This window comes from Nyctibius grandis, chromosome 17 (assembly GCF_013368605.1).
Source record: "Nyctibius grandis isolate bNycGra1 chromosome 17, bNycGra1.pri, whole genome shotgun sequence".
Classification (NCBI taxonomy): Eukaryota; Metazoa; Chordata; class Aves; order Nyctibiiformes; family Nyctibiidae; genus Nyctibius; species Nyctibius grandis.
In genome coordinates this window covers 9500262-9524151 of record NC_090674.1, presented here as the reverse complement: position 1 = coordinate 9524151, position 23890 = coordinate 9500262, and the positions used below count along the sequence as shown (strand labels likewise).

At 51.8% G+C, this 23890-nt stretch overlaps 1 protein-coding gene across 15 annotated transcripts in view; it reads left to right on the top strand.

Moving 5' to 3' along the window:
* The window catches only part of UBAP2L (ubiquitin associated protein 2 like), a 32164-nt gene that overhangs the window by 7788 nt on the left and 486 nt on the right, over positions 1-23890 (top strand). For 4 of the 15 annotated variants that reach the window (XM_068414323.1, XM_068414318.1, XM_068414332.1 and 1 more), the window contains 22 exons: positions 379-424; positions 1007-1119; positions 2699-2758; positions 6632-6684; positions 8136-8221; positions 8671-8842; positions 9714-9915; positions 11111-11391; positions 12134-12306; positions 12999-13188; positions 13811-13865; positions 14883-15057; positions 16275-16347; positions 16999-17194; positions 17301-17389; positions 18100-18153; positions 18807-18888; positions 20887-21104; positions 21194-21299; positions 22438-22505; positions 22816-23013; positions 23478-23528. In XM_068414323.1, coding sequence (XP_068270424.1) covers positions 379-424; positions 1007-1119; positions 2699-2758; positions 6632-6684; positions 8136-8221; positions 8671-8842; positions 9714-9915; positions 11111-11391; positions 12134-12306; positions 12999-13188; positions 13811-13865; positions 14883-15057; positions 16275-16347; positions 16999-17194; positions 17301-17389; positions 18100-18153; positions 18807-18888; positions 20887-21104; positions 21194-21299; positions 22438-22505; positions 22816-23013; positions 23478-23528 — 2741 coding nt within the window. The remainder of the gene's footprint in view (positions 1-378; positions 425-1006; positions 1120-2698; positions 2759-6631; positions 6685-8135; positions 8222-8670; positions 8843-9713; positions 9916-11110; positions 11392-12133; positions 12307-12998; positions 13189-13810; positions 13866-14882; positions 15058-16274; positions 16348-16998; positions 17195-17300; positions 17390-18099; positions 18154-18806; positions 18889-20886; positions 21105-21193; positions 21300-22437; positions 22506-22815; positions 23014-23477; positions 23529-23890) is intronic. The other 11 variants (XM_068414324.1, XM_068414321.1, XM_068414330.1 and 8 more) reach the window with 7 other exon arrangements.

Here is a 23890-nt window from a genome sequence, read left to right as displayed (position 1 = left end):
GCACCATTGCTGTGCAAATGCTTGGGTTTTAAATACTCAGCAGCAGAAATTAATTTTTCCACAAAATCCGTGCTGCTCAGGACTCGTTGCTGAGGACACACACTGCAGAAATCGGAACCTGGGGTCTGGTACTTACGGTTTGTGCCAGCTGGAAACCTTGTCTGAGGCTGGAGTAGTGCATCGTGAATTACACTGCCAGCCAGCTGAGGTCATTCCTGTACGTGTAAAGACACTGCTGGAAATCCCATCAGCTCAGGAAGATCCTCACCACTTCCATATTCTGGGCATCAGAACTCCATGTGGTGTTTAAATGTTTCTTTTCCTGCTGATGCAGAGCCCAAAGATGCTCAGCACTGTGTGTGTGTGTGTATTTTACAGGTGGCTCTGGAAGGCGAGGGGGAAGATTTTCTGCCCAAGGCATGGGGTAAGTATCACTGGTACAAACCACAGCAAAAAGAAAAGCTTTTGTGCATGAATAGTACCGTTTGTGTCAGTCATTTGTGTTCCAGTTTGCCTTTTTTTATGAATAAAGCCAAAACTGCATCACGCTAACTTAAATTTGGAATGGCTGGTGTAGCTGAGGCATCCCTCTGCTGAGAGAACTGTCTTTCAACGCTCTTTGAATCCCAGAATCAGTCAGGTTGGAAGAGCCCTCTGGGCTCATCGAGTCCAACCATTGCCCTGACACCACCATGTCATTAGACCATGGCACTAAGGGCCATGTCCAGGCTTTTCTTAAACCCCTCCAGAGATGGTGACTCCCCCACCTCCCTGGGCAGCCCCTTCCAGTGTCTAATGACCCTTGCTGAGAAGAAATGCTTCCTAATGTCCAACCTGACCCTCCCCTGGCGAAGCTTGAGGCTGTGTCCTCTTGTCCTAGCGCTGGTTGCCTGGGAGAAGAGGCAAACTCCCACTCTGCTACAACCTCCCTTCAGCTGCATACAATGTTGCTTTTAAAATGCTTAGGAAAAGGGAGTAAAAATTTCCATCCTCCTGTTTCTTACAGAACTTTCAACCCAGCTGACTATGCCGAGCCGGCCGGCACGGACGAGAACTACGGGAATAGCAACAACAACACGTGGAACAACACTGGCAGCTTTGAGCCGGACGATGGCACGAGTAAGTGGTCTTCCTGCACGTGGTTGTTGGTTTGTATTTAGAGGGTGAGTGGATTTTGTGTCCACGCAGTTGCCCTGAGGAGGTTCTGGGTAGGTCTTTGGCTCAGGGACGGAGGAATGGGTTTGTTGGTTGAGAGATGGATTTCAGTGGCCCTGTTTCTTTGAACCTGGCAGTGCTTTTGCATCTGGTAGGGTGACCACGTTGCAAATTGGGAGCTGGATGATGGTTCTGATGTGAGGTTGTGTGTGCTCTTGCCCAGCAGAGGCACAGGAACACTTGCCCTGTTTGTTTTCCAGCAGAAACCATGCTGCCTCATTGGAAAAGTCTTTTATAAACCGTAGTGTCATAAACACATGGAGGTTCTCCCAATATCCAAAGAACATTCCTTGGAGTTCAGATGTCTTGCTCTTGATTCCAGAAGGGGGAACATTCTCTCTTCCATGATCATCTTGCTCAAACTGCTGTAGGATGAGACTTTGTTACAGAAAGCTAGCTGAAAAGAACTCTTCATGCTTCCCTGTTTGAAACAAATGTTTCATCCCTGGGTGGTTCATGAGCACGGATCTGCCCTTGAATGTTCTCTTGCTTTGGAAAAATGGGACATTTTTATTTGTTTCAAGTATGCACACTGTTGTAAGACACAAGTGAACTCAGGTTTTGCAGTGTGGTAACTGGACAGAGTCACAAGGGACGATCCTTAATCGTAAGTAGTCTGTTTGTGTGGGGGTTTTAAGTGTTTGGGTTTTTTTTATGGAGCAATCTTGCACCACCATGAAGTCAAACCATTTTTCCATGATTTTTGAGCATTCAAGTAACTACCACATCTTGGTTGTAAGAAACATTCACCACCATATTCATGTTGCTTTAGGCCACTTCTGTATTTCTTATATTTGCTGAAAAACTGATAACTTTGGAAGGAGAGGAATAAAATACTGTGAACTGTGATACCTTTTACTACACATTTAGTGTAGGGATTTTTTTTGGTTGTTTTGGTTTGGTTTTGGGTTTTTTTTCCAGAAAAAGCTGAGAGAGAGAACTTTGAAAGGGGAAAAAAAATAAGCATGGCTTTAAAACATCAGCAGATCGATGATCATCTTTTTGCCAACTGAGAAATGGAGTTTTAAATACTGGAGGTAGTGTAGGCACGTGTTTAAGGGCAATAGGTACTTGTCTCTGGAGGAAAAAGGGATGGGAGTGGGTGAGCTCTACGTGCTGGAGGTTTATCTAGTCTGAACAGGCTGCTCTGTGGTTTGGTTTTATTTTGCTGTGTTGGTGTTTTGTGGAATTGTGGAACAACGTGGGTTAGAGCGTGGTTGGGGGGGATTGATGGTTTATCTGATGGAGCAGCTCAGATTTGCTCTAGTGCTACAACGCAGCTGTAAGGTTTATCGTGCAGCTACGGTGTTCACTGTGTCGTGCGTGGTCGTTTCGTTGTCATTTCAGTAGCTGCAGGCATCTCTTTAAATTAACAATATCCACAGGTACGATGTGACTGGTGTACATGGGGGCAATGAAAGCTGCCTTCACTTTAAATCAAAATTTCACTGGTTGTCTTTCTCTTCTTTTTTTTTTGTTTCAGGACTTGATTTCATTGGGGGTGAGGGGTCAAATTATCCCCGAAAATTTGACACTGCTCCTGGTACGATACATCCAGGTGCACTAACTGCCCCGGATACCTTTATTTTATAGCTTTTTTTTAAAAAAAACCCTGAAATATCTGTGGATATGTCACTCTTCTCTCTCTTAATTTGTTCGTTTTAATGAATATTTGACGTTTGTTCTGACTGTGCTTTTACTAACGCTGACACCTTGAATGTAAATTGGGGAGAGTTTAACCCAAATTCTTCTGGATTATGTCAATTTTAACTTCAACCACTGCTTCTCGGTACCCAGAGCAGCTCCGTGTCCGCAGCGCTGATGACAGAGTGTCCCACCCGAGGGGAGGAAGCGTGAGGCAGCTTAGTCGTGTTCTGCTTGTCTCACATCCAGAAAGCTGTGACTTGCCCTTGTCCCCGTGCCGTGTCCTCGGTGCGGTGGGTCAGTTCTGCAGCGATTCACAGAATCACAGATTCACAGAATCAACCAGGTTGGAAGAGCCCTCTGGGATCATCGAGTCCAACCATGGCCCTGACACCACCATGGCAACTAGACCAGGGCACTAAGGGCCATGTCCAGTCTTGTCTTAAACCCCTCCAGAGATGGTGGCTCCACCACCTCCCTGGGCAGCCCCTTCCAATGGCTAATGACCCTTGCTGAGAAGAAATGCTTCCTAATGTCCAACCTGACCCTCCCCTGGCCAAGCTCGAGGCTGTGTCCTCTTGTCCTATCGCTGGTTGCCTGGGAGAAGAGGCCGACTCCCACTGCGCTACAACCTCCCTTCAGGTAGTTGTAGACTGCACTAAGGTCACCTCTGAGCCTCCTCTTCTCCAGGCTAAACACCCCCAGCTCCCTCAGCCGTTCCTCGGAGGTCAGACCCTTCCCTGGCCTCCCTGCTACATTTCTGCTTCGGGTCAAAACACTGCAGCAAGGGGAATTGCTCTGGCTGAACTATCTCAGTGCTTTGCCTCTGCTTACGGCTGCCTCTGGTTGAGCGATGCGCTTCGTGGCTGCTTTGGCACGCTCTTGCTGCCCGGCTGCTCTTCTTCACTCGAGCAGACCTGCCCCGCAGTTGAAGATCACGGTGGATTTTGAGATGACTGGGATGCATGATGGCAAAGCTGCTCAGTGCTTGGCCGCTTTATTTCCTGCTCTTATACCTTTATTCCTTACGAAGCCAAGAGATACCCGTGAGGTGATCCAGGTTGCCTTAGACCTGCTGAATGCCATCGTAACACGGCCAAAATCATGTTTGACTCGTGTCTCCTCCATCTGACCTGAGGTCTGGAGGCTAAGGGCTCTTCTGGAGGAACTTGCCACTTTGCTCTTCAAAGTCAGGACAGGAGGAGGAGTGTTGAGGCTGCAGACTCTCCTTCGCAGGGGCCCGGAGGCAGATGTACTCGGAGTGTTTCTGTTGCTTTGGAGCATCTCCCAGTTCTCACCTCTGGGTTAATCTGTAACTCCTGCAGGCAGCACAAGGCCATCTGCTCCGGCGCTGCCATTGTGTTATTGCCACACTTTGGCTTTGTTTGGATTCACATTGCTTTGAGGTGCGGAGTGGGGGGGTCTGGGTCTGTCACCCTCCTAGGCTGGGCCATCACGCAGGTATCCAGTCACTGAGATAGCAGCAGAGCGCCTGATGGGCTGAGGGAGGAGCAAGCTGGTTGCTCATCTCACAGTTTAAAATGACAAGATAGTGGATTTGGGGGAGAAAAAAAAATCTTGAAGACACAGTGGGATTTTTTTCTTCAGCACATTCATATCTGCAGACTCCTGTTGACTTTTAATTTTATTTTTTCCCCTTTTTCCTGGTTTGAGGAGCTTAAAGACCAGCATCTCTTTGAAGGGCTTCCTTAAAGCAGAGAGGAGGGATTGCTGTGCAGAAGGTGACACTTCTGAAATGGTGTTAGAAGTGTCAGGGCGTTGCAGCTCTTCAGAAGAGCTTGATGGAGAGTGATCCATTCGGTTTCTGTAAAAAAACTAAACACACTGTGCTGGTTAGGAAGCTTTGTGGAGCATTTCTGGAGGATGCCTGGTTGTACATCGCAGGTCTTCTGTTTTCCATCTGTCCCTTCGTGTGCAAGGAGCACAAGCTGTGCTGAATAGGTGTTGGGTACTCGAGAAGTGGACTGGTGAGGAAAGCCCCATCAGTGGCTGCTCTTCATCTGCAGGATTTCCTTCTGCTTTTCCTGCTGCTTTGCTTTTCTTCTCATTTCCCCCAAGCCTAAGAGAGCTCTGGGCCATGTTCCTACACGCACAAACTCTTCTTGGGGCAACTCTCCTGGCTCCCTGCTTTCCCTTGCCAACTGCGGCTGACTCAGGTACCTCCAGCTCCCACTTCACCTCTTGGGTAAGGTTTGAGCTGGGAGGATCATTGTGATCCATGAAGATCTGGAAAGTAGCCTTCACGGTACTGCTGTGAGGGCACCAAAAAAAAATCTAAGGAATGGTGGAATCTGGGTTTTTTTAAATCCCAGATGTGTTTTGCATGGAATGTGTTGAACTCCTGATGCTTCTGTCTGGGGAGGAAGAGGCAAAGCAGTGTGCCTCAAGGCTTCTGGCACTCAAGGAAGTCGTGTTGTATTAATATCTGTATTTCTAAACTGAATATTTAAAAAAAATAATCCAGGAAGGCTTCTTGAATTGGCTCGACTTGTCAGGCAAAATGAAACATCCAGCAAAACATGGTAACATACTTATTTCATGCACTAAATCCCCCACTTCTAGACAAACAGTTGTTGGGATGTTTTGGCCTCGTAATTAAAGTGTATATGGGAAGATCTGCTGTGTTCTTCCCCGCAAAATCTTAGCGATCCTGATTGTGTCCTGCAGAGGAATCTGCAATATTCTCACTCCCCACATCCTGTGTTTTTACACTGTAAAAGGCTTTCAGCTTCTAAAAGGGCTGATGCCAACTTGTTCCATCCTTGTGAACGTCTCCAAGATTCACCCTGTTGGCTTTGTTGGGTTTTGTTGATCTGATTTGAAAACAAGCTGCGCAAAACAGGGCTGCTTTTGTGCTCTGAGTTTTTTTGGGGATGTAAAATGCTCCTGCTCTCCTCCCACACCAAATTTTAAGTTGTCCAATGCATTTGGAAGTCGCCACGTAAAAATCAAAGTACCAAAGTTAAACTGTGATGGAAGTGAAGGATGGAACAAGTTGAAGATGTGGCTTTTTTTTTCCTTTCCCCTGGTAAATTTTGCTCTCTGACAAATTGCGCTGTGCTGGATTGCAGCTGAACTCTCCTGCTTTGCTCCCTGATATTTTAAGCTACTCACTTGGAGCATATCTCTGAAACCGGTCACAGAATATGCGTGGATTGCTCAGTCCCTTCGATTTTCCTTTCCAGTTCCCATTTGCCTGGAGTTCCTGGCACAGTGAGGTTTCAACATGAACAAAAAAAAAGATGAACCATACGAATGGTTTCGTTGTCCCTGGGTTTTATAGAAGCTCAAGGTTTATCTGGGTGGTGAGGTCCTGCCCAAGAGCTGGCAGGAAGCCCCCGAAGGAGATGCTCTGTCGGAGCTGCTGGGGTGACACCAACTGCTCGTGGGCGCAGAAACTTGCAGCTACTGCAATACGAGGGAGAATCAGGAAAGTGGCACCAGGAGGCTGGGGATGATGCCGGGGCTTCCTCGCCAAGCTCAGCTTCCCTCTTCGGTGTCGGGGTGCGTGCGTTGCCCTAGCTGCCAGCCCAGCGGTCCCTCTCTTCCAGCCTAGCCTGCCCGAGGAAGGCTGAGGCGATCCCATCGTGGCACCTTGCCCATCGTGGGTTGGGGTCGGCTGCTTTAACTTGTCTGGTTGGCAAATAGAAATCCTCTCAGCTGCTTGCAAAGCTCCCCCAGTGCTGCCCTGGCTCTTGGAGGTCGAGCTTTGATGCACACGTAACTCTTCTACCTGTTGTTATCCTCGTAGGTGCGTGGAGGGCAGCGACAGAAGAATGGGGCACGGAGGACTGGAATGAAGATGTAGGTACTCTCCAAACCTCTCTCCTCTATGCGGCTGCTGTCCTGTTTGTCAGCACACAGCTACGAGAGGAGCACAAAGCCCATCCTCTCCAAACGATGGGCATAGCCCAAGCCAGGCTCCCAATTCCAGGAGCTACAACGAATAAGTAAACATTGCTGCTTCGAAAGTAGATGTGTAGTAGAGCTTGTCACAGGAGCCCAAGACAGGAGGGGATCTCCTGGGGCATCAAGTCTGGTCCTCTCATTTCCAACAACTACATGATTGAATTCTTCCATAAACTGGCCTGGCTCCACACAAGGTTCTTGCTCCGCTCCTCCGGTGCAGTAGCAGTTTGGGAGGAGCCTTTGATCCCTGTGGAGGAGGCAGCAGCGGTTTCGTGCATGTGTCACGTTGCCTTTGCTGGTCCTTGTGAGTTGGGTTGAACAGAAGCTCTTGGCTTTGCCTTCTGACTTTCTCTTTGGAGTGTCTTGCTGCTTTTTGTTCTCTACCTGGCATCTCCTTCAGGGGAGAATGGATGCTGTTATCACCTGCTGTTAATGCCTCTGTATCAGTTTCTTCTGAAATGGGCTTCAGTCCCTCCCTGAATCCAGAGAGAACTCCTGTTCTTGCAGACAGGAGCAGGTTGGGCTTTTTTAGTATTATTATTAGTTTTCCATGCTCATTTTTGCTGAGCCAACAGAACGGGCATGAAGGGAAGGCTTTTGCTTTCCAGGCACCGTCTGAAGGAAGCACTCCTGCTGCGTTTGGAGATGCAAGCAGCTTCTCTGTTCAGTCAGGTCTCTGCTTGAAGAGAGCCTTTGATAGCCCTTCTTGCCTTCAGCGTGTGTGATATGCTCCCAGGGATTCCTGATTTTTGTTTTTAAACTCTTGCAGTTTAGTTGCTGGCAGCTCCTCAGCCTGGAATAAAAGCTGCTTATATTCAGAGATGTTCTGAGCCAAATCACAAGGAATCATCAAACCTTCCCTTCATTCATTTTTTAACAATATTATTTTCCCTTCCATAGTTGAAGTAGATCTGTTGGTCTCTGCTCAGATCATCCAGGTGAGACCAGGATTGTTGGAAGCTTAACTATGGGTCTGAAGCTTTACTTTGACTTCCCTAGCAATGTTTGCACCTCCCTGTGCAGTGGGTTTTGTGGATCAGTGCTGTGTACCATCAATTCAGAGCATCTAAGACCCCAGTGGATTTGTGAACTGCAGGAAATTTGTAGAAGGGTTTGTTTTTTTTTCCACTGGCACGTGATTTCTTCTCAGCACTTGACTGAGAAGAAACAAATGAAATAGAAGCTGATTCTGATGGGAGCCAAATGTTAGAGAAGTTTAAATCTAAACACTTGAATTTCTTGAATTTTTCTGGGGCTGTTTGTCTCAAAAGGCTTGTGTGCTTTACTTCGAGTCCCGAGACGCTGTTTTCACTTTTGGATTTTTTTTTCCCCTTTTTATCTTTCAGCTGTCTGAGACGAAGATCTTCACCGCCTCCAACGTGTCTTCAGTGCCTCTGCCCGCCGAGAATGTGACAATCACAGCTGGACAGAGGTGATAGCCCGTGGCCCTGCTGTTTATGTGGGAAAAGTGGTGCACAAGTCCCAGAGCAATTTGTTATCTCAGACTAAACCTTGCCAGCTCGCTAAAATGCAACAGCTCTGAATAAGCTGAGATGGATTTAAATGGAAAAGTTGACTTAGGAGTTTCCAGGTCCTAATCCTGGATTAGAGTTTTCCTGGGTTCTGCTGCTGATTCTTCAGATTTGGGGGCATTTTGCTGTGTTAAGTTAATGCTTTAAAATAGAAGGTCGTGCAGGATCTTGCTTGGTCTCTGTCCTTTTGAGGTGCTACTGGCCATTGTGAATTAATGTTCTGCAGATCATTCAATTTGTGAAGTAAAAGCTATAAATTGTGAGGCTGGAGGTAGAATGCCACTGTAATGGAAGTGAGGGGATGTGACAGAGCTCACGTTAACCTTGGTGGGTTGTCTTCTTTACCCAGAATCGACCTTGCAGTCCTGCTGGGAAAGACACCCTCTTCTATGGAGAATGAGTCAACAAACCTGGAGTCATCCCAGGCTCCTTCCCTGGCCCAGCCGCTGGTGTTCAGCAATTCCAAGCAGAGTGCTATATCCCAGCCCGCCTCTGGTAACTCCTTCTCTCACCACAGCATGGTAAGCAAAGCCTGGGCTCCGCCAGCACGTGGGTTTTGGCAGGTGTTGGTTTCCCTGATGTTCTCTGTGTTTGGGCAATGTGGGAAATACAGTTCTGACACCTGCTTGCTTCTTGTGGGTGGCCGAGTCCTCTGCTCGGATGATTTGCTAGTCTACTCTAAATACAGAGGCATGAAATCCATCGCTTAATTAGAAATAATCAGGATAATTCCTCCCCTGTTGCCCTTGTCAGGCTTGCAACACGTGCTGCTTTCCTGCTCAGAGGAAAGGAAAAACTCCTGCAGTCCAGGGGCTTCCAAATTCAACAGTTTGAGAAGTGGGACTGGTTGGGAGTTTGGTGTGGGATGAAATGCTGGCATCTGCTGACAGGTGAAGGAAGGAGGCATTAAATGTGAATCAGGGATGTCACAGACCTGGGCAGATGCTTCTTTGTGTAACTTGAGCAAAAGAAATAAAAATTGCACGCTTAATGGTGAGATAGTTCAGGAAGGGTTTGCAAAACCACCTTACCTGTAAAGCTGAGTTCTCCTGGGTTGTCTTTAGTGCAACCGAGTGCACATGAATAATTCTGTACATTTTTAAAGGTCCTGTCTGTTAACTTTCTTTGTAAGCCTCCACGACACTGTACAATGCCATGGGTTGGGCAACAGATAAGTGTACCTGTGCTCATGTGTGATAATGGCTGTGAGAGAAGTACGAGCTCTCCTTGCCTGTGTGCATCTGGAGCTCAAGAGAGTTAAGCTGAGGCACCCAGAGAGAAGCAGCAGGGTACAGGGTGCTCAGGTTTATGTTACGAGATGTATCTGTCCTCTGAGCCAAGTTCCAAGCCAAGGGAGACGTTGACTTTGTTATTTCATTGCTGAAATTGCAGGTGAGCATGCTGGGGAAAGGGTTTGGAGATGTCGGCGAGGCCAAAGGCAGCAGCACCACAGGTTCTCAGTTCCTGGAGCAGTTCAAGACAGCCCAGGCTCTGGCTCAGCTGGCTGCTCAGCACACCCAGCCTGGGGGGAACACCACTGCTGCTTCTTGGGACATGGGATCCACTACGCAGACCTCGTCTCTCGTGCAGTATGGTAAGGAAAAGCAGGGTGGCTCCCCAGAGCGGAGCGTGTTCTCCCAGAACCACAGAAATGTGGTGTGAGGGATTCAGTGGAGGGCCAGATCTCAAGTTCACAACCAACTGCTGGAGAAATGAAAAGAACTGTGGGTACAAGTTTGTGAGAGTAAAATGCAATAGTGCATGTGAATCTTTCCCTGTTCCTTTTAGACTTAGACCAGTTGAATCCATCTGCCTCTTGGTCATTCCAGCCAGCTTGAGGGCCAGGGGTCTGGTGTTCCCGAGACCCTCCCAGCGTGCAGAACTATTTCCTGGTGTAACAGAGAAGGGGTCTTAAAGTGGGCACCTCTGGAGGATAGGTCCTGCATACCAACACTTGTCAGTTTCATCTCACTGCTGACCATGTTATCTTCTAAAGGAATTCAATTCTGGTGACTGTTAAATGCCAAGAAAGTAACTCTTGCCTCTGGCCTGGCATGAGGGAATAAGCAGTGATGAAGAGAGGCTCCTGCTTTTTAGATGAGGTGCTGAGCCCTGCTGTGGTCAAGTACTAGTGCCATTTCTTTCAGCTTGTGCATTTTATTTCTTGCTATAGGGAAATGGCTCTGGTTCAAATCTTAAGCTGAAGAAAAATCGAGCCCTGTGCTAGAGACGGTCAGTGTTGGCAGCTTCTGATCTTTTCAGACGAGGAGCCACAGAGGAGAGTCAGAGAGAATAGGAGTTGTTTTTTAATAAGCTGTGGTAAGGCTTAGGTGAAGGAGGAGGGTGATGCAGTTGTGCAAAGACCTAAGGGTGGGCAGCCCCCAGCAGTGGTGTTGCTTGGAGGAAAGAGCAGGCAGTGAAACGTTGGCAGCGAGGGGGAAGGAAGCAGCGTCGGGCTTGTGCAGGACGCTGACATGCAGTGCCTCCACACAAGGGACTCTGAAATCTACCTTTTCCTAGAGGACTTCTGCTGGTGCAAGCTTGCTTTGTCCTGTGGAGATGGTGGAAAGAGCTGAGGGGAGAAGGGCTTGAAAGGCTCTGCCCTGATGGTGGTGAGAATGCAAGGCTGGGAGTGGAGATGCTGGGGTTCTCTGCTCTCTGATTTTAACAGGCTCCAGGAGGAGTCATAGCGTGAAATGATTTTATTTTTCTTGATGCTGAGAAGTGCTAGAATTTGATTTAGTCTTAAGGAAACAAATCCTACTAACTCAACTCTGTCTCCTTCCCAGTAGATCTCAAGAACCCAACGGACTCTTCTGTGCATAGTCCCTTCACCAAGCGTCAGGCCTTCACGTCAACTTCGACCATGATAGAAGTGTTCATGCAGGAGAAGCAGCCTGTGGTGACTGCCTCTACAACCGTGCCGGCTCCCCCTTCCTCGCCGCTGCCCAGCAAAACCAATCCTGTTCCCCAGATGTCCCCAGGGTCCTCGGACAACCAATCCTCCAGTCCCCAGCCAGCACAGCAGAAGCTGAAGCAGCAAAAGAAGAAAGCATCGTTAACATCAAAGGTGTGGATTGATGGTGGGGAAGGAGAGGTCGTATGGTGTTAGAGCTGTGGAAAAATTCATTTGGTCTGGTGAGGGAGGGGCTGGGCTTGGTGTTCCTGCTGTTAGGGTTGGCTGTTAGTGGGGGTGGCGGAGAAAAGCTTGTCTGCCTGGGTTGAACAGCGTAACTCAGAATGCAAGCCTGTAACTACCATCGTGCGCTGGGAAATGTGGATACTAAAGTCATTTTCATAGAATCACAGAATCATTTTGGTTGGGAAGGACCTTTAAGATCATCAAGTCCAACCGTTAACCCAGCACTGCCAAGGCCACCACTAACCCATGGCCCTCAGCACCACATCTACACGGCTTTTAAATCCCCCCAGGGATGGGGACTCCACCACTGCCCTGGGCAGCCTGTGCCAGCACTTGACAACCCTTTTGGGGAAGAAATTGTCCCTGATCTCCAACCTAAACCTCCCCTGGCACAACTTGGGGCCATTTCTTCTTGTCCTATCACTTCTTACCTGGGAGAAGACACCCACCTCACCACACCCTCCTTTCAGGTAGTTGCAGAGAGCGAGAAGGTCTCCCCTCAGCCTCCTTTTCTCCAGGCTAAACCCCCCCAGGTCCCTCAGCCGCTCCCCATCACACTTGTGCTCCAGACCCTTCCCCACCTTCCTTACTCTTCTCTGGACTCACTGTGCTGATTTTCTGTGCTGTTCCCAGGCAGCAATTGACCTTTGCTGTTGTTCCTCCCTTGCAGATTCCTGCGCTTGCGGTGGAGATGCCTGGCTCAGCGGATATCTCAGGGCTAAACCTGCAGTTTGGGGCGTTACAGTTTGGTTCGGAGCCTGTTCTCGCCGAGTACGAATCGACGCCCACAACGAGCGCCGCCGTTAGCCAGCCTCAGAGCAGCCTGTACACCAGCACGGCTAGGTGAGGATGAGGAAGGGAACGGTTAATCCAAGCAGGTAGCTTTGGAAGGCGGCTGATCCCGTGGGGTTTAGTTAGGCTGCATACTAGTAGACCCTTTCTGACTGTGCCGTGGTCACAAAGGGGGGACAACGTATGCCACAGCAAAGCGTAAGTTGCCAGCAGACTCATTCAGGCAGCTCTGACTGATTGGCCTGTGGGACTTACACAGAAAACTGATGTTTCCTGCTACCATTAAACTCTGGAGGAGAACCCCCAGCACAACTGCTCCTTGTCCCTGGTGAACAGATTCTTGGGGCTTTGTCCTGCTTTTTGCCTGGCAAACCAGGACGCCGTGGAGTAGGTGTATCTCCAGTGATGATGCTTGCCAAAGCGAGGTGTTCCTGTCTTCTCTTGGTCTGACCCTTAGTGTCCGGCCAGTCCCTTGAGTGGTGGCAGCTCGTGAAATGTCACCCAGAGCCCAGCAGGGTGTGAGGCGAGGCTGGAGCTAGGTGCCAGCATCCTCCTGTGCTCAGGCTAGCCCTTGCCTGGGTATGTTCCTCTGCTTGGTGGCTTTGTGTGGTGCCTTTATGCTGATGCTTGGGGCTCTTTATTTTGAAGATTTGAAGTGAAGAACCTACAGTCTGGGTCAGCAGCTTACAGCAGGACTGTTTTAGAGGAAAACATAAACTCCTTTTCTTTTTTTCTTTCCGTAGTGAATCTTCATCCACAATTTCGTCCAATCAAAGCCAGGAGTCTGGTTACCAGAGCGGCACAATACAGACAGCAACGTTTACCTCCCAGAACAGCGCTCAGGGACCACTGTACGAACAGAGATCCACCCAGACGAGGCGGTACCCAAATTCAATCTCCTCCTCGCCCCAGAAAGATCTGACCCAGGCCAAGGTAGGAAAATAGCTTTGCTCACCCTTTGTGCTGAGTAAGCGTAGCGTGTGAAGCGCTGTCTCCGAGGAAGCTAAGTGGTTTAGCAAGTGTTTCTGCGATCCTCCAGCCTCACCACGTGGCTCGTGGACTTTCGTGAGACCTTTCTTCTGGCTGCTACCAGAGCCCTTAGTTAATGTTACTTACCTGGGGCTGGGCCAGTGGGGTTAACAGCGGTTAAGTTGCTTGCAGGCCATGTGTCGTGTCACACATAATTACCCTGCTGCAGAGAGGCATTCACGCGGAGGATTTAGTTTTGTCTTAAGGATTTGATTCTTGCATGCTACACACAAGTTCAGTAATGTCAATTTTGGCTAAGGAACTTGGGTTGAGGATGTTGAGCCAGTCTAACTACCAGCAGCAGAGAAACTTCTTGCGCTGCTTTCTCAAATACGCGCTTGGGGGTCACACTGGCACTGGGCTGGTTGAGCTTGGGACCGACCCCGACACGGTCTGGTGACCTGTGTTGGTAACACGCCTTTTTCACGACTGAGGAGGGAGTGTGGGAGGGGGCTGACACTAGATTTGCCTCTGGAAATGATCAGCTGCAATGCCCAGTGCTCTTTTTTTTTCTGTTCTTCCTCAGAATGGTTTCAGTTCTGTACAACCCACGCCGTTACAAACCACACAGGCCGTTGAAGGTAAGAGTCTGTCGGTGCAGTGGGTGTCCTGAGTCTCTTGTACTGCTCATATTCTTTGCTTTGGATGAAAAGCTTTATCTGTGTTAATAGCAAGTCCTTTCCCTGTTGGACTAGTTGCTGCCACTCAGATTATTTGCTTGCCTTGAAATGTTCAGCTTTCTGCTGATGGATCCACGAGATCCTCAATGAGTCGCTCCCTGATGTCTTTCACAAACAAATCAGAGCAGGACTAGGGCAGGGATCATCCTGTACTCAGCACTGGTGAGGCCGCACCTTGAATCCTGGGGTCAGTTTTGGGCCCCTCACGACAAGAAAGACCTTGAGGTGCTGGAGCGAGTCCAGAGAAGGGCAACGGGGCTGGGGAAGGGTCTGGAGCACAAGTGTGATGGGGAGCAGCTGAGGGACCTGGGGGGGTTTAGCCTGGAGAAAAGGAGGCTGAGGGGAGGCCTTCTCGCTCCCTACAACTGCCTGAAAGGAGGGGGTGGTGAGGTGGGGGTCAGGCTGTTTTCCCAAGCGATAGGATAAGAGGAAACGGCCTCAAGTTGCCCCAGGGGAGGTTTAGGTTGGAGATCAGGGACAATTTCTTCCCCAAAAGGGTTGTCAAGCGCTGGCACAGGCTGCCCAGGGCAGTGGTGGAGTCCCCATCCCTGGGGGGATTTAAAAGCCGTGTAGATGTGGTGCTGAGGGCCATGGGTTAGTGGTGGCCTTGGCAGAGCTGGGTTAACAGTTGGACCTGATGATCTTCAAGGTCCTTCCCAACCAAAATGATTCTATGAAATTATTGTCATCTCATCTGTAGGTCTTGAAGCTCTTTGCAGAGCCAGCAGCGGTGTTGGGGTGAAGTGAGGCATAGAACACAATCACACTGTCACAAGTGTTTTAAGCGGTTGGCAGCACTGAGGGAAGCCCCAGACCTCCCTGCTCCCTCCTCTAGCTGAGCCTTTGCTGATCCTCATCGCTGAATCACCCTCCAGGAGCTGCTAATAGCTGCCCCTAACCCAAAGCTTTTGTTCGCAGGTGCTACAGGCCCCGCAGTGAAATCTGATTCCCCCTCTGCTCCCAGTATCACGCCGCTCAACGATGGGGTATCTGCGGCGTCCTTGCTGACGACAGCCAGCCAACACTCGACAGCTCTGAGCAGCCTGAGCCACAGTGAGGAACTCCCCAGTACGACCACCGCCCAACTCAGCAGGTGAGCAGCGCGGCGGGGGGGCTTCTAGAGAAGCAGAACTAGAAGCCGGGTTCTATAGTAGACATCAAATCTGTCTCATGCAGTGGGGAAGACTGAGGTGATTTATCTCATAGGAGATATCTCACAGCATCCTCACAGACAAACTGGCTACCTGGGGCTTGGGTGGGTGGACTCTTCGATGGCTCAGTTCTGGGGCCGATGCTGTTCAATATCTTTATAGATGATGTAGACGTAGGGATTGAGTGCACCCTCAGTGAATGTGCAGATGACACCAAGCTGGGTGGGAGTGTCAATCTGCTGGAGGGTAGGAAGGGTCTGCAGAGGGATCTGGACAGGTTGGATCGATGGGCCGAGACCAATGGCGTGAGGTTCAACAAGAACGAGTGCCGGGTCTGACACTTGGGCCACAACAACCCCACACACCGCTACAGGCTGGGGGAAGCGTGGTGAGAAAGAGACCTGGGGGTGCTGATCAACAGTCGGCTAAACATGAGCCAGCAGTGTGCCCAGGTGGCCAAGAAGGCCAATGGCATCCTGGCCTCTATTAGGAATAGTGTAGCCAGCCGGTCTGGGGAAGTGATCGTCCCTCTGTACTCGGCACTGGTGAGGCCGCACCTTGAATCCTGTGTCCAGTTCTGGGCCCCGCACTTCAAGAAAGATGTTGAGGTGTTGGAGCGAGGGCAGAGGAGGGCGACCAAGGTGGGGAAGGGTCTGGAGGGTCTGACCTCCGAGGAACGGCTGAGGGAGCTGGGAGTGTTTAGCCTGGAGAAGAGGAGGCTCAGAGGTGACCTTAGTGCAGTCTACAACTCCCTGAAGGGAGGTTGTAACGGGGTGGGAGTCGGCCTCTTCTCCCAGGCAACCAGCGATAGGACAAGAGGATGCAGCCTCAAGCTTGGCCAGGGGAGGTTCAGGTTGGACATTAGGAAGCATTTCTTCTCAGCAAGGGTCATTAGCCATTGGAAGGGGCTGCCCAGGGAGGTGGTGGAGTCACCATCTCTGGAGGTGTTGAAGAAAAGACTGGACATGGCCCTTAGTGCCCTGGTCTAGTTGCCATGGTGGTGTCAGGGCAATGGTTGGACTCGATGATCCCAGAGGGCTCTTCCAACCTCATTGATTCTGTGATTCTGTGGAGTAGATGGGGAATGGGATCTGGCCTGGTGCTACCAATGGCAACTCTTGCACCATGGCTTGACAACCTTCTATTCCTCCTTCCGCAGTACGTTACCCACCCAGCAGAACAGTCTGTCCTCATCCACATCCTCTGGGCGAACGTCAACTTCAACTCTTTTGGTGAGTCTGGGTGTGCTCTAGTGCCGAGCACCCCCCTTCCTGCTCAGCTCGGAGAGGGCTGCTGGCGTGCCCGACCTTGGGTGCGAGGCTGGCGGGGTCTGTGGTTGTCACAGGAGCTTCCAAGCTGCTGGTTGCCCCACTGGAACTTGGGTGTTGCGTGGAGGGTTATGTCAGAACACTGCGCACCTCTGGCTCGAGGCTTTTGACACTCTTGCCTCTTCCAGACATAGCAGTGGGTTCTTTTGAGCCTCTAGCAGCTCTTGAAAGTGCTGTGGAGTTGCAACCAGATGTCAGAGCAAACTGGTAGCTGATGGAGTGTCACTGTTCAGACATATGCTGGAGCTCTGCAGGACAGAGTGCCCGGGTACTGGCTTCTGCAGCAGAATTAATCTCCCTGCCGCAAATGCGGTGTTCAGCCTTGATTCTCCCAGCAGACAGACGTGTTGGGACACAGCCACACGAGAGGCTTGGAAGCATTAGGGGTTGGCTGCTGGCAGGACTTTGGACTTAAGCCAGATGCAGAGCAGGTTTCTTTGTAGCCTGCAGCAGCCGAGACAGAGCCACACAATATTTTGCCTGGACACCATCCTGCGATATTTCTGCATTGTTACACCTCCCTGTTCCCCTGACCCTCTTCCCTTCCTTCCCTAGCACACGAGTGTGGAGAGTGAAGCGAGCCTCCATTCATCTGCTAGCACTTTCTCCACCTCCTCCAGCACGGTATCGGCCGCCCCGCCGGTCGTAAGCGTTTCATCCAGCCTCAGCAGTGTCAGCAGCCTGGGCCTCAGCCTCAGCAGTAACTCCACAGTGACGGCCTCAACTCGCAGCTCCGTTGCAACAACATCAGGTACTTTCCTGGCTACTGCTAAACAGGAGGAGGGTGGTGGGGGCTGAGAGAGGCAGCTTCTGCTGTTTCCTTCACTGTGAAACTTTTTTCCTTTCTCTTCCTTCAGGAAAAGCCCCTCCCAATCTCCCTCCTGGAGTCCCACCGTTGTTGCCTAATCCATACATCATGGCTCCAGGGTTGCTACACGCCTATCCGGTGAGTGGGAGGACCGGCTCTTTGCAGTCATGTCATGCCACTAGATCCCTCCTAGCTCCGTCTTCAGCTGGCAGGGAGGGATGTAGTAGAGCAGAGAAAACAAAACCTGTAACGTCAGCCCAGCGTGATTGCCTTGTGTGGGGAGAGTTTGGAGCTTTTATTTGCCATAAAACACTAGCAGAGGAAATCCATGTGCCCATGGGGGTAAATGTCTGTAACTCTGGTCACCCCAGAGCAGATTCTGTCTGCCTGGTCCCTACAGCCTCCCCGATCTTTGGGGAGCAACAGCCCTTGGGCAGAGCACAGCTCATGAGAGTGTGGAGCTGTGTTAGCAACGTGGGATGACAAAGGCCAAACAGAGCAAGGGTGGCAGCTGCCACAAAGCCTAGGGGTGTGTCACAGCCCTCTTCTGAGGGTAAGGACAGATTTTGGTGGTGGAATAATTTCTAGAGGGAAATTGTCGAGCGTCTTTGTGGTCTGGAGCAGCGGTGCTGGGCGTTGGTGCTCACTCTTCATTGGAGCAGCTCATAAAAACGCTCTTGGCAGCGTCAGTCTTGAGGTAGCCAACGCTGGCTGCCTGCGCCGAGGTCATTGTGTAGCCTCTGCTTGTCTGCTTCTGGCTTTATCTCATGTTTAAATGTTTAATCTAAAATTAGATAAGTGTGGTTATCTAGTTGGTGTCCCTAACATCACTCCTGCTCTTTTTCTAGCCACAGGTGTATGGATACGATGACTTGCAAATGCTCCAGACGAGATTCCCGTTGGTGAGTACTGAAGGCTGACGTGGACACGCCACTTGCGCTGCTCCAACAGCTTGCCCGTGCTGGGGGTGTGCAGGTGGGCCAGGCTCTGAGGTGGTCCTGAAGAGCTGGTGAAAGCAGGGTGCTACATGGGTGCACCTCTCCATGGCAGTTGTGAGGAGTTAATAGTTGCTCCTTCACGCTTGGGGAGTTAGGAGCAGTAGTTACTCAGGCAGTGGCATCGACGGTGTGATGAGGGAAGGTGAGAGCTGCAGCAGGCTGAGCTGTTTTGCCCGACACTGATGTCGTGAGCTGTTGTAGACACTTGCCTCTGATCCTTGGAAAAGGCAATGACTGAATAACTTGTATGAGAATGGGTTTATTTAGCAATACGACATGTGTCCCTTGTGTTGTGGAGGGGAAAGGTCCAGGCAGTTTGACTGCACACCAGTAGACCTTATCTGGTTCTTCTAATAGCCAGACGAGGGGGATGGTGCATGCTACAAAACCCTGGGGTTGCTGTAGGCCGTGATCAGCCTCGATGTGTCTGATTGATCTGCGATACTCCAACAGATCTAGCACCTGCAGTCCAGAAATTCCTCTTTTCCAAACGATGCTGCTTTGCCTCTTGGAACAGAGCTCATAAAACTTCTTCTCCTTTTGTTTTTCTCCTTCAGGATTACTACAGCATCCCATTCCCTACACCCACCACTCCGCTGACTGGAAGAGATGGCAGCCTGAGCAGCAATCCGTACTCTGGTAGGGGAAAAAGACCGCTCTGCTTATCCCATCAGGTGTTTGTGCTGCTGCTTACTGGTTTCCTGGGCCATTTATCCACTGGAGCTACGTCTGCACCAGCCTCCTGCGCTGCATTTGGTCTGGAGCCTGTTTCTCAGCAGCTAAATTCTTGCCTTTGATTATCTGGTCGTGTTGAGGCGTGTCAGCAGGAAGATGTGGACAAGTAGGAGTTGATGCAGCGGTTGGAAAGGGAGCGAGGAAGGGCTGCAAGAATCTGGGAGGTGTCAAACTGGGGAAGTGTTTTGCAGGTCGTGGTGAGGCAGGGGTCTTCTTCACAAGCACTTTAAGTAAAAATACAAAGAAACACAAAATCTGGAGAAATTAAGTTTTTTATCTATGCAACAGTCTCATGGCGAAAGAAAAGAGGGTGTTTAGGACCTGTCAGATTCAAACCTAATGCCCAGTGGGTGACTGGTCTCTCACTGACCTCGGTAGGTGCGTTGATTCACGCTGCTGGGTCGCAGTGGGCAGCAGCTGTGCTGAGCTTCCACGTGCTTTAGGAATTGTTGCACTTGAGGACTGGCCCTGGCATCCTCACACCTATGTGGGGCAGGTCCTGGTGCCCCCAGGCCCCCGTGGGGCAGGTCCCCAGGCCCCCGTGGGGCAGGTCCCCAGGCTCACGTGGGGCTGGCCCTGCTGTCCCCATACCCACATGGGTCAGGTCCCTGTGTCCCCAAACCTATGTGGGGCTGGCCCTGGTGTCCCCATACACACATGGGGCAGGTCCTGGTGTCCCCAGGCCACCGTGGGGCAGGTCCCAGTGTCCCCCATCTGTGTGGGGCAGATCTTGATGTCCCCAGGCCCCCGTGGGGCAGGTCCCGGTGTCCCCCCAGGTGCATGGGGCAGATCTCAGTGTCTCCTTCAGCAGGAGCTTGTTTGTGCAGAAGTGCTTTTGCCCGGCACGCTGAGGCTGAAATTCCAAGCTCAGAGTGCAGCACTGCTGCGTGCCTAATTTGCCCAGTTAACATCGGTAATAATTAATGTCTGTGGCTCTCCTGGACTCCCTCGTGAGCTAGGGCAGCGCTGGGAAATTCACTGTGTTACTGTGCGAGCTCTGAATAGGGAGAGTGTTTGCATGGAAGAGCCAAGCAGGTGCGTGTACAGAGCAGCAAAGGGAGCTTCCCCGAGCCCTGCAGCCAAGCCCTTGCGCCGTGCCCAGGCTGGGAAGAGGGGAAGAGATATTTCCATGTGCTCTCCATGGGCTGCTGGGCTTTGATTCAGTGCCACCAGCGAGAGAGAGAGAGAGAGAGGGAGGGAGGTGTGAGCCCTGCTGTAAAAAGGGGCCATTCACACATCCTCAAACTGGAAGATATTTGACTCTCCTCTTCAATGAGGAGCTGTTTGCTGTAGGACAGAGGCCCTCAGGCTGCTGCTCCGGCCTCTGGAGGGAGTTGAGTTGTGTTCAGGGCTGCTGCTGATGCATGGAGGGGGCTTAGGGAGAGCTCTAGCAGCTGGGCTCTGCTGCACAGGTGGCCAGTGGCCGGGTGTATCTAGTGCTGGATCGCAGGCTGACATCAGGCGGTAGCTGCCGTGGGTTTCCCTTCCCCTCTGAAGTCTTCCTCTCTGGGATGAGGAAGGCAATTAACAGCTTGGCCTTATCAGTGTGCAAAGGTCTGAGGGCTTGGAAGGGCTGCAGCCCTTAGTAGCTGTAGGAGAGGGGTTGATTCAAGTCAAACAATTCTTCCCGTTGCCCAGGGCAGTGGTGGAGTCCCCATCCCTGGGGGGATTTAAAAGCCGTGTAGATGTGGTGCTGAGGGCCATGGGTTAGTGGTGGCCTTGGCAGTGCTGGGTTAACGGTTGGACTCGATCTTAAAGGTCTTTTCTAACCAAACTGATTCTATAATTTTATATTTCTAAGTCACCGTTGATCAAAAGGCTGGGTCACCTTTGGGCTGAGCTGCAGTGGGCCAGGATTTGACACATCTGTTCTTCAGCCTCCTTTCCTCTCCTGTATTCCAGGTGACTTAACAAAATTTGGCCGAGCTGATGCCTCTTCCCCTGCTCCTGCAACGACTTTGGCCCAGCCTCAGCAGAGCCAGACCCAGACTCACCACACCACGCAGCAGACGTTCCTGAACCCGGCGCTGCCTCCTGGCTACAGTTACACCAGTCTGCCGTACTACACAGGGGTACCAGGGCTCCCCAGCACCTTCCAATACGGGCCCGCCGTGTTCCCTGTGAGTTTCCCAGTGGCAGGGCGTGGGATTTGGGCAGGAGGGGCAACGCAGGGCAGCTTCTCCTCACTCTGCTCCTCTCCTTTCTGTAGGTTGCTCCTACCTCTTCCAAGCAGCACGGTGTGAATGTCAGCGTCAACGCATCAGCAACCCCTTTCCAGCAGCCCAGTGGCTATGGCTCTCACGGATACAGCACTGGTAAGAGACTGGACAGCATCTTCCTCCACGGCAGGGCTTGGTCACAGTCTCCCTGGCTGTGTCAGGGGACTGCTGTCCTACTGCCTCCAGCTCTAAGGGAGGAAAATGGCAGCGGTGCAACTCGCAGAGGCGTTTGATTCCCCTTGGAAAGGCCCAGGCTTGTTCTGCATCCAGGTCTGGAGCAGTTTGAGCACTTCACGCCCTCCTCTGTGCCCGGCAGGCGGGTGGCTGGGGCCTCGGGCTCACGTCAGAGAGCTGAGGCTGCTCAGTCGTTTGGGATTTGGGGTTTTGTTTCTTGGTTGGTTTTTCTTTTTACTGCCAGTGTGTGATCAATAGAACAGTCGTGATTCTAGATTTGAGCCCGGGAACTTGTTTGCCTCCTGTGGTTGGCAGATGCATTCTTTCTAGGGAAGTGTCCTTGATTCAGGAATGTTGTGAACCCGCTGCTTGGCTCAGTACTGGGTTTCACTGGTTAACATCTGGCTAACCTACAAAGGGCCTGCGTTTGGGTCCCTCCTCCAGCCTTTAAATTCCTCTTGTGCCTTTTTTCACTACGTTAGAGCCCTTCAAGACACTATTTTCTCTTTGCAAAAGTTCTTCAGGTCACCTGGTCCTGAGTCTTTCAAACCTCTTTCATTTCCACTCTTTTTCCAGGCCCTAAATGATTGGAGGGTCTTTCCTCTGCACCACCACCATCAAACTGGTGTTGCCAGTCCTTGCACCAACCATCCCAGCCCAGAGCTGAGTCGCCTTTACGTGCATTTCGCTGGTTTACACCCGAGGAGCTCTCGGGCTGTTCTTGTGTCATGCTGGGAGTCTGGTTCCTTGTCCATCTGCTGCATCCCCCACCCGGCGTCCTCAGAGTTGCTATTTCTGGGCTCTTCAAGAATGTACATTTCTCTGGATGGCAGCAGGCCCCTAAATTTGTTTCTGGACTCATTCAACAACTGCCCGTGGCCAGAGCAAAAGAACTTAACGCTCGTATGGGCACTTTGCAGCTTGGCCTTGCCCAGACCTTGCTCCTGAGGACGATGTCTGTCTCCAGACCTGCCCTGGCTGCTGGGTCACTAGAGCTCTCCACTGTCTGATACTGGTGGTAGCTCCTGCCTAATGTTCTCTTGCCTTTCCTTCTCCCCAGGTGTATCTGTGACATCCAGTAACACAGGAGTGCCGGACATCTCGGGCTCTGTCTACTCCAAAACTCAGGTGAGTGTCTGGTGTGTGCTTAGGGAGGGCACCACTTTGCTGGGGAGCGGGCGCCCGGCTCTGACACAGCCTCCCTGGGCAATGAGGTCTCATCCCCTCGGAGGAGCCGGCCAGGGAGAAGGGAAATGCTCAGCCTGTCCCAGCTTAGAGCAGTTCCAAGCCCAGAAGGAGCCGTAGGCAGAGACTCTGCCTGTTCTCTGCACCACACACACTCTGGGGCCCATGACTTGTAGGGCACACAGCCAGGCAGGGGCAGGGGACCACCACCCAGCTCCCAGCCCTGACCCCACCGTTGGTTTCTCCTCCTCAGCAATCCTTCGAGAAGCAGGGATTTCACACTGGAACCCCGGCAGCCTCTTTCAACCTGCCTTCGGCGCTGGGCAGCGGCGGCCCCATCAACCCTGCGACGGCGGCGGCGTATCCCCCCACCCCTTTCATGCACATCCTGACCCCGCATCAACAACCCCACTCGCAGATCCTCCACCACCACCTGCAGCAGGACGGGCAGGTAAGCGCCCCCCTCCCCGACCCCCCGGCTTTTGCTGGGGTATCTCTTAGGGCTCTCGCTCCCCACCCCGGCCCCCTCCCCACCTCCCTCCCTCCCTCACGCCCTGCGACGGACACAACGCGGTGACACGCACACGCTCACACCTCCACATAACACACAGGGCTGATAAAAGAGGATGAGGTGAGGAAGGTCCCGGGGTGCGCTCCGCTGGGGGGTACTCGGCACAGCTCCCCTCGCTTGCCGGGCTGTACCAGGCCTGGTTGGGTAGTGCCCCTTCACGCAGACACGCCTGGGTACGCCCTCACCTCCCCCCTTTTCCTCGGAGCGGCGGCTCCGCAGGCCGGCAGCGAAAAGGGGGTTTACTCGTCACAGCCACGACCCCCCACGTAGCTTTCAGGTCTAACCGTGGATTTCTATTGTCATAGTTTGTCCCTTTATTTTTACATATCCTGGTACTGCAACAGCTTCCATATTTGCAGATGATACTGTGCTGCCAACGCCAGCAGGAAGACCAGGTAATGAACCTCTCTGATAATGCATTGCACTTGCCCTGGGGTCTCCCCCCTGCCCCTAAGGCCCCCCAGGCTCACGGTAGCCCCTTCCTTCTCCCCCCCCACCCCCCCACCCCCCGTGGCCCCACCAGGCAAGGAGAGAGGCCCCCAGGCAGTATGTGCACACACACACACCCGCGCGCACAGACACACACCCCCCTGCTCGACCCTTCCCCCCCCCTTTCCCCCCCCTCCCTGCCGCGTGGCAGCCCCCCCAGTGCCCACGGTGCTGGGCTTGGAGGGAGGGTCCTGTGGCTGCTTGGGGCAGCAGCCAGCGTGGCGTGAGGGCCACCGGCCGGCTGCTCGGTGCAGGAGGTAGCCCGTGG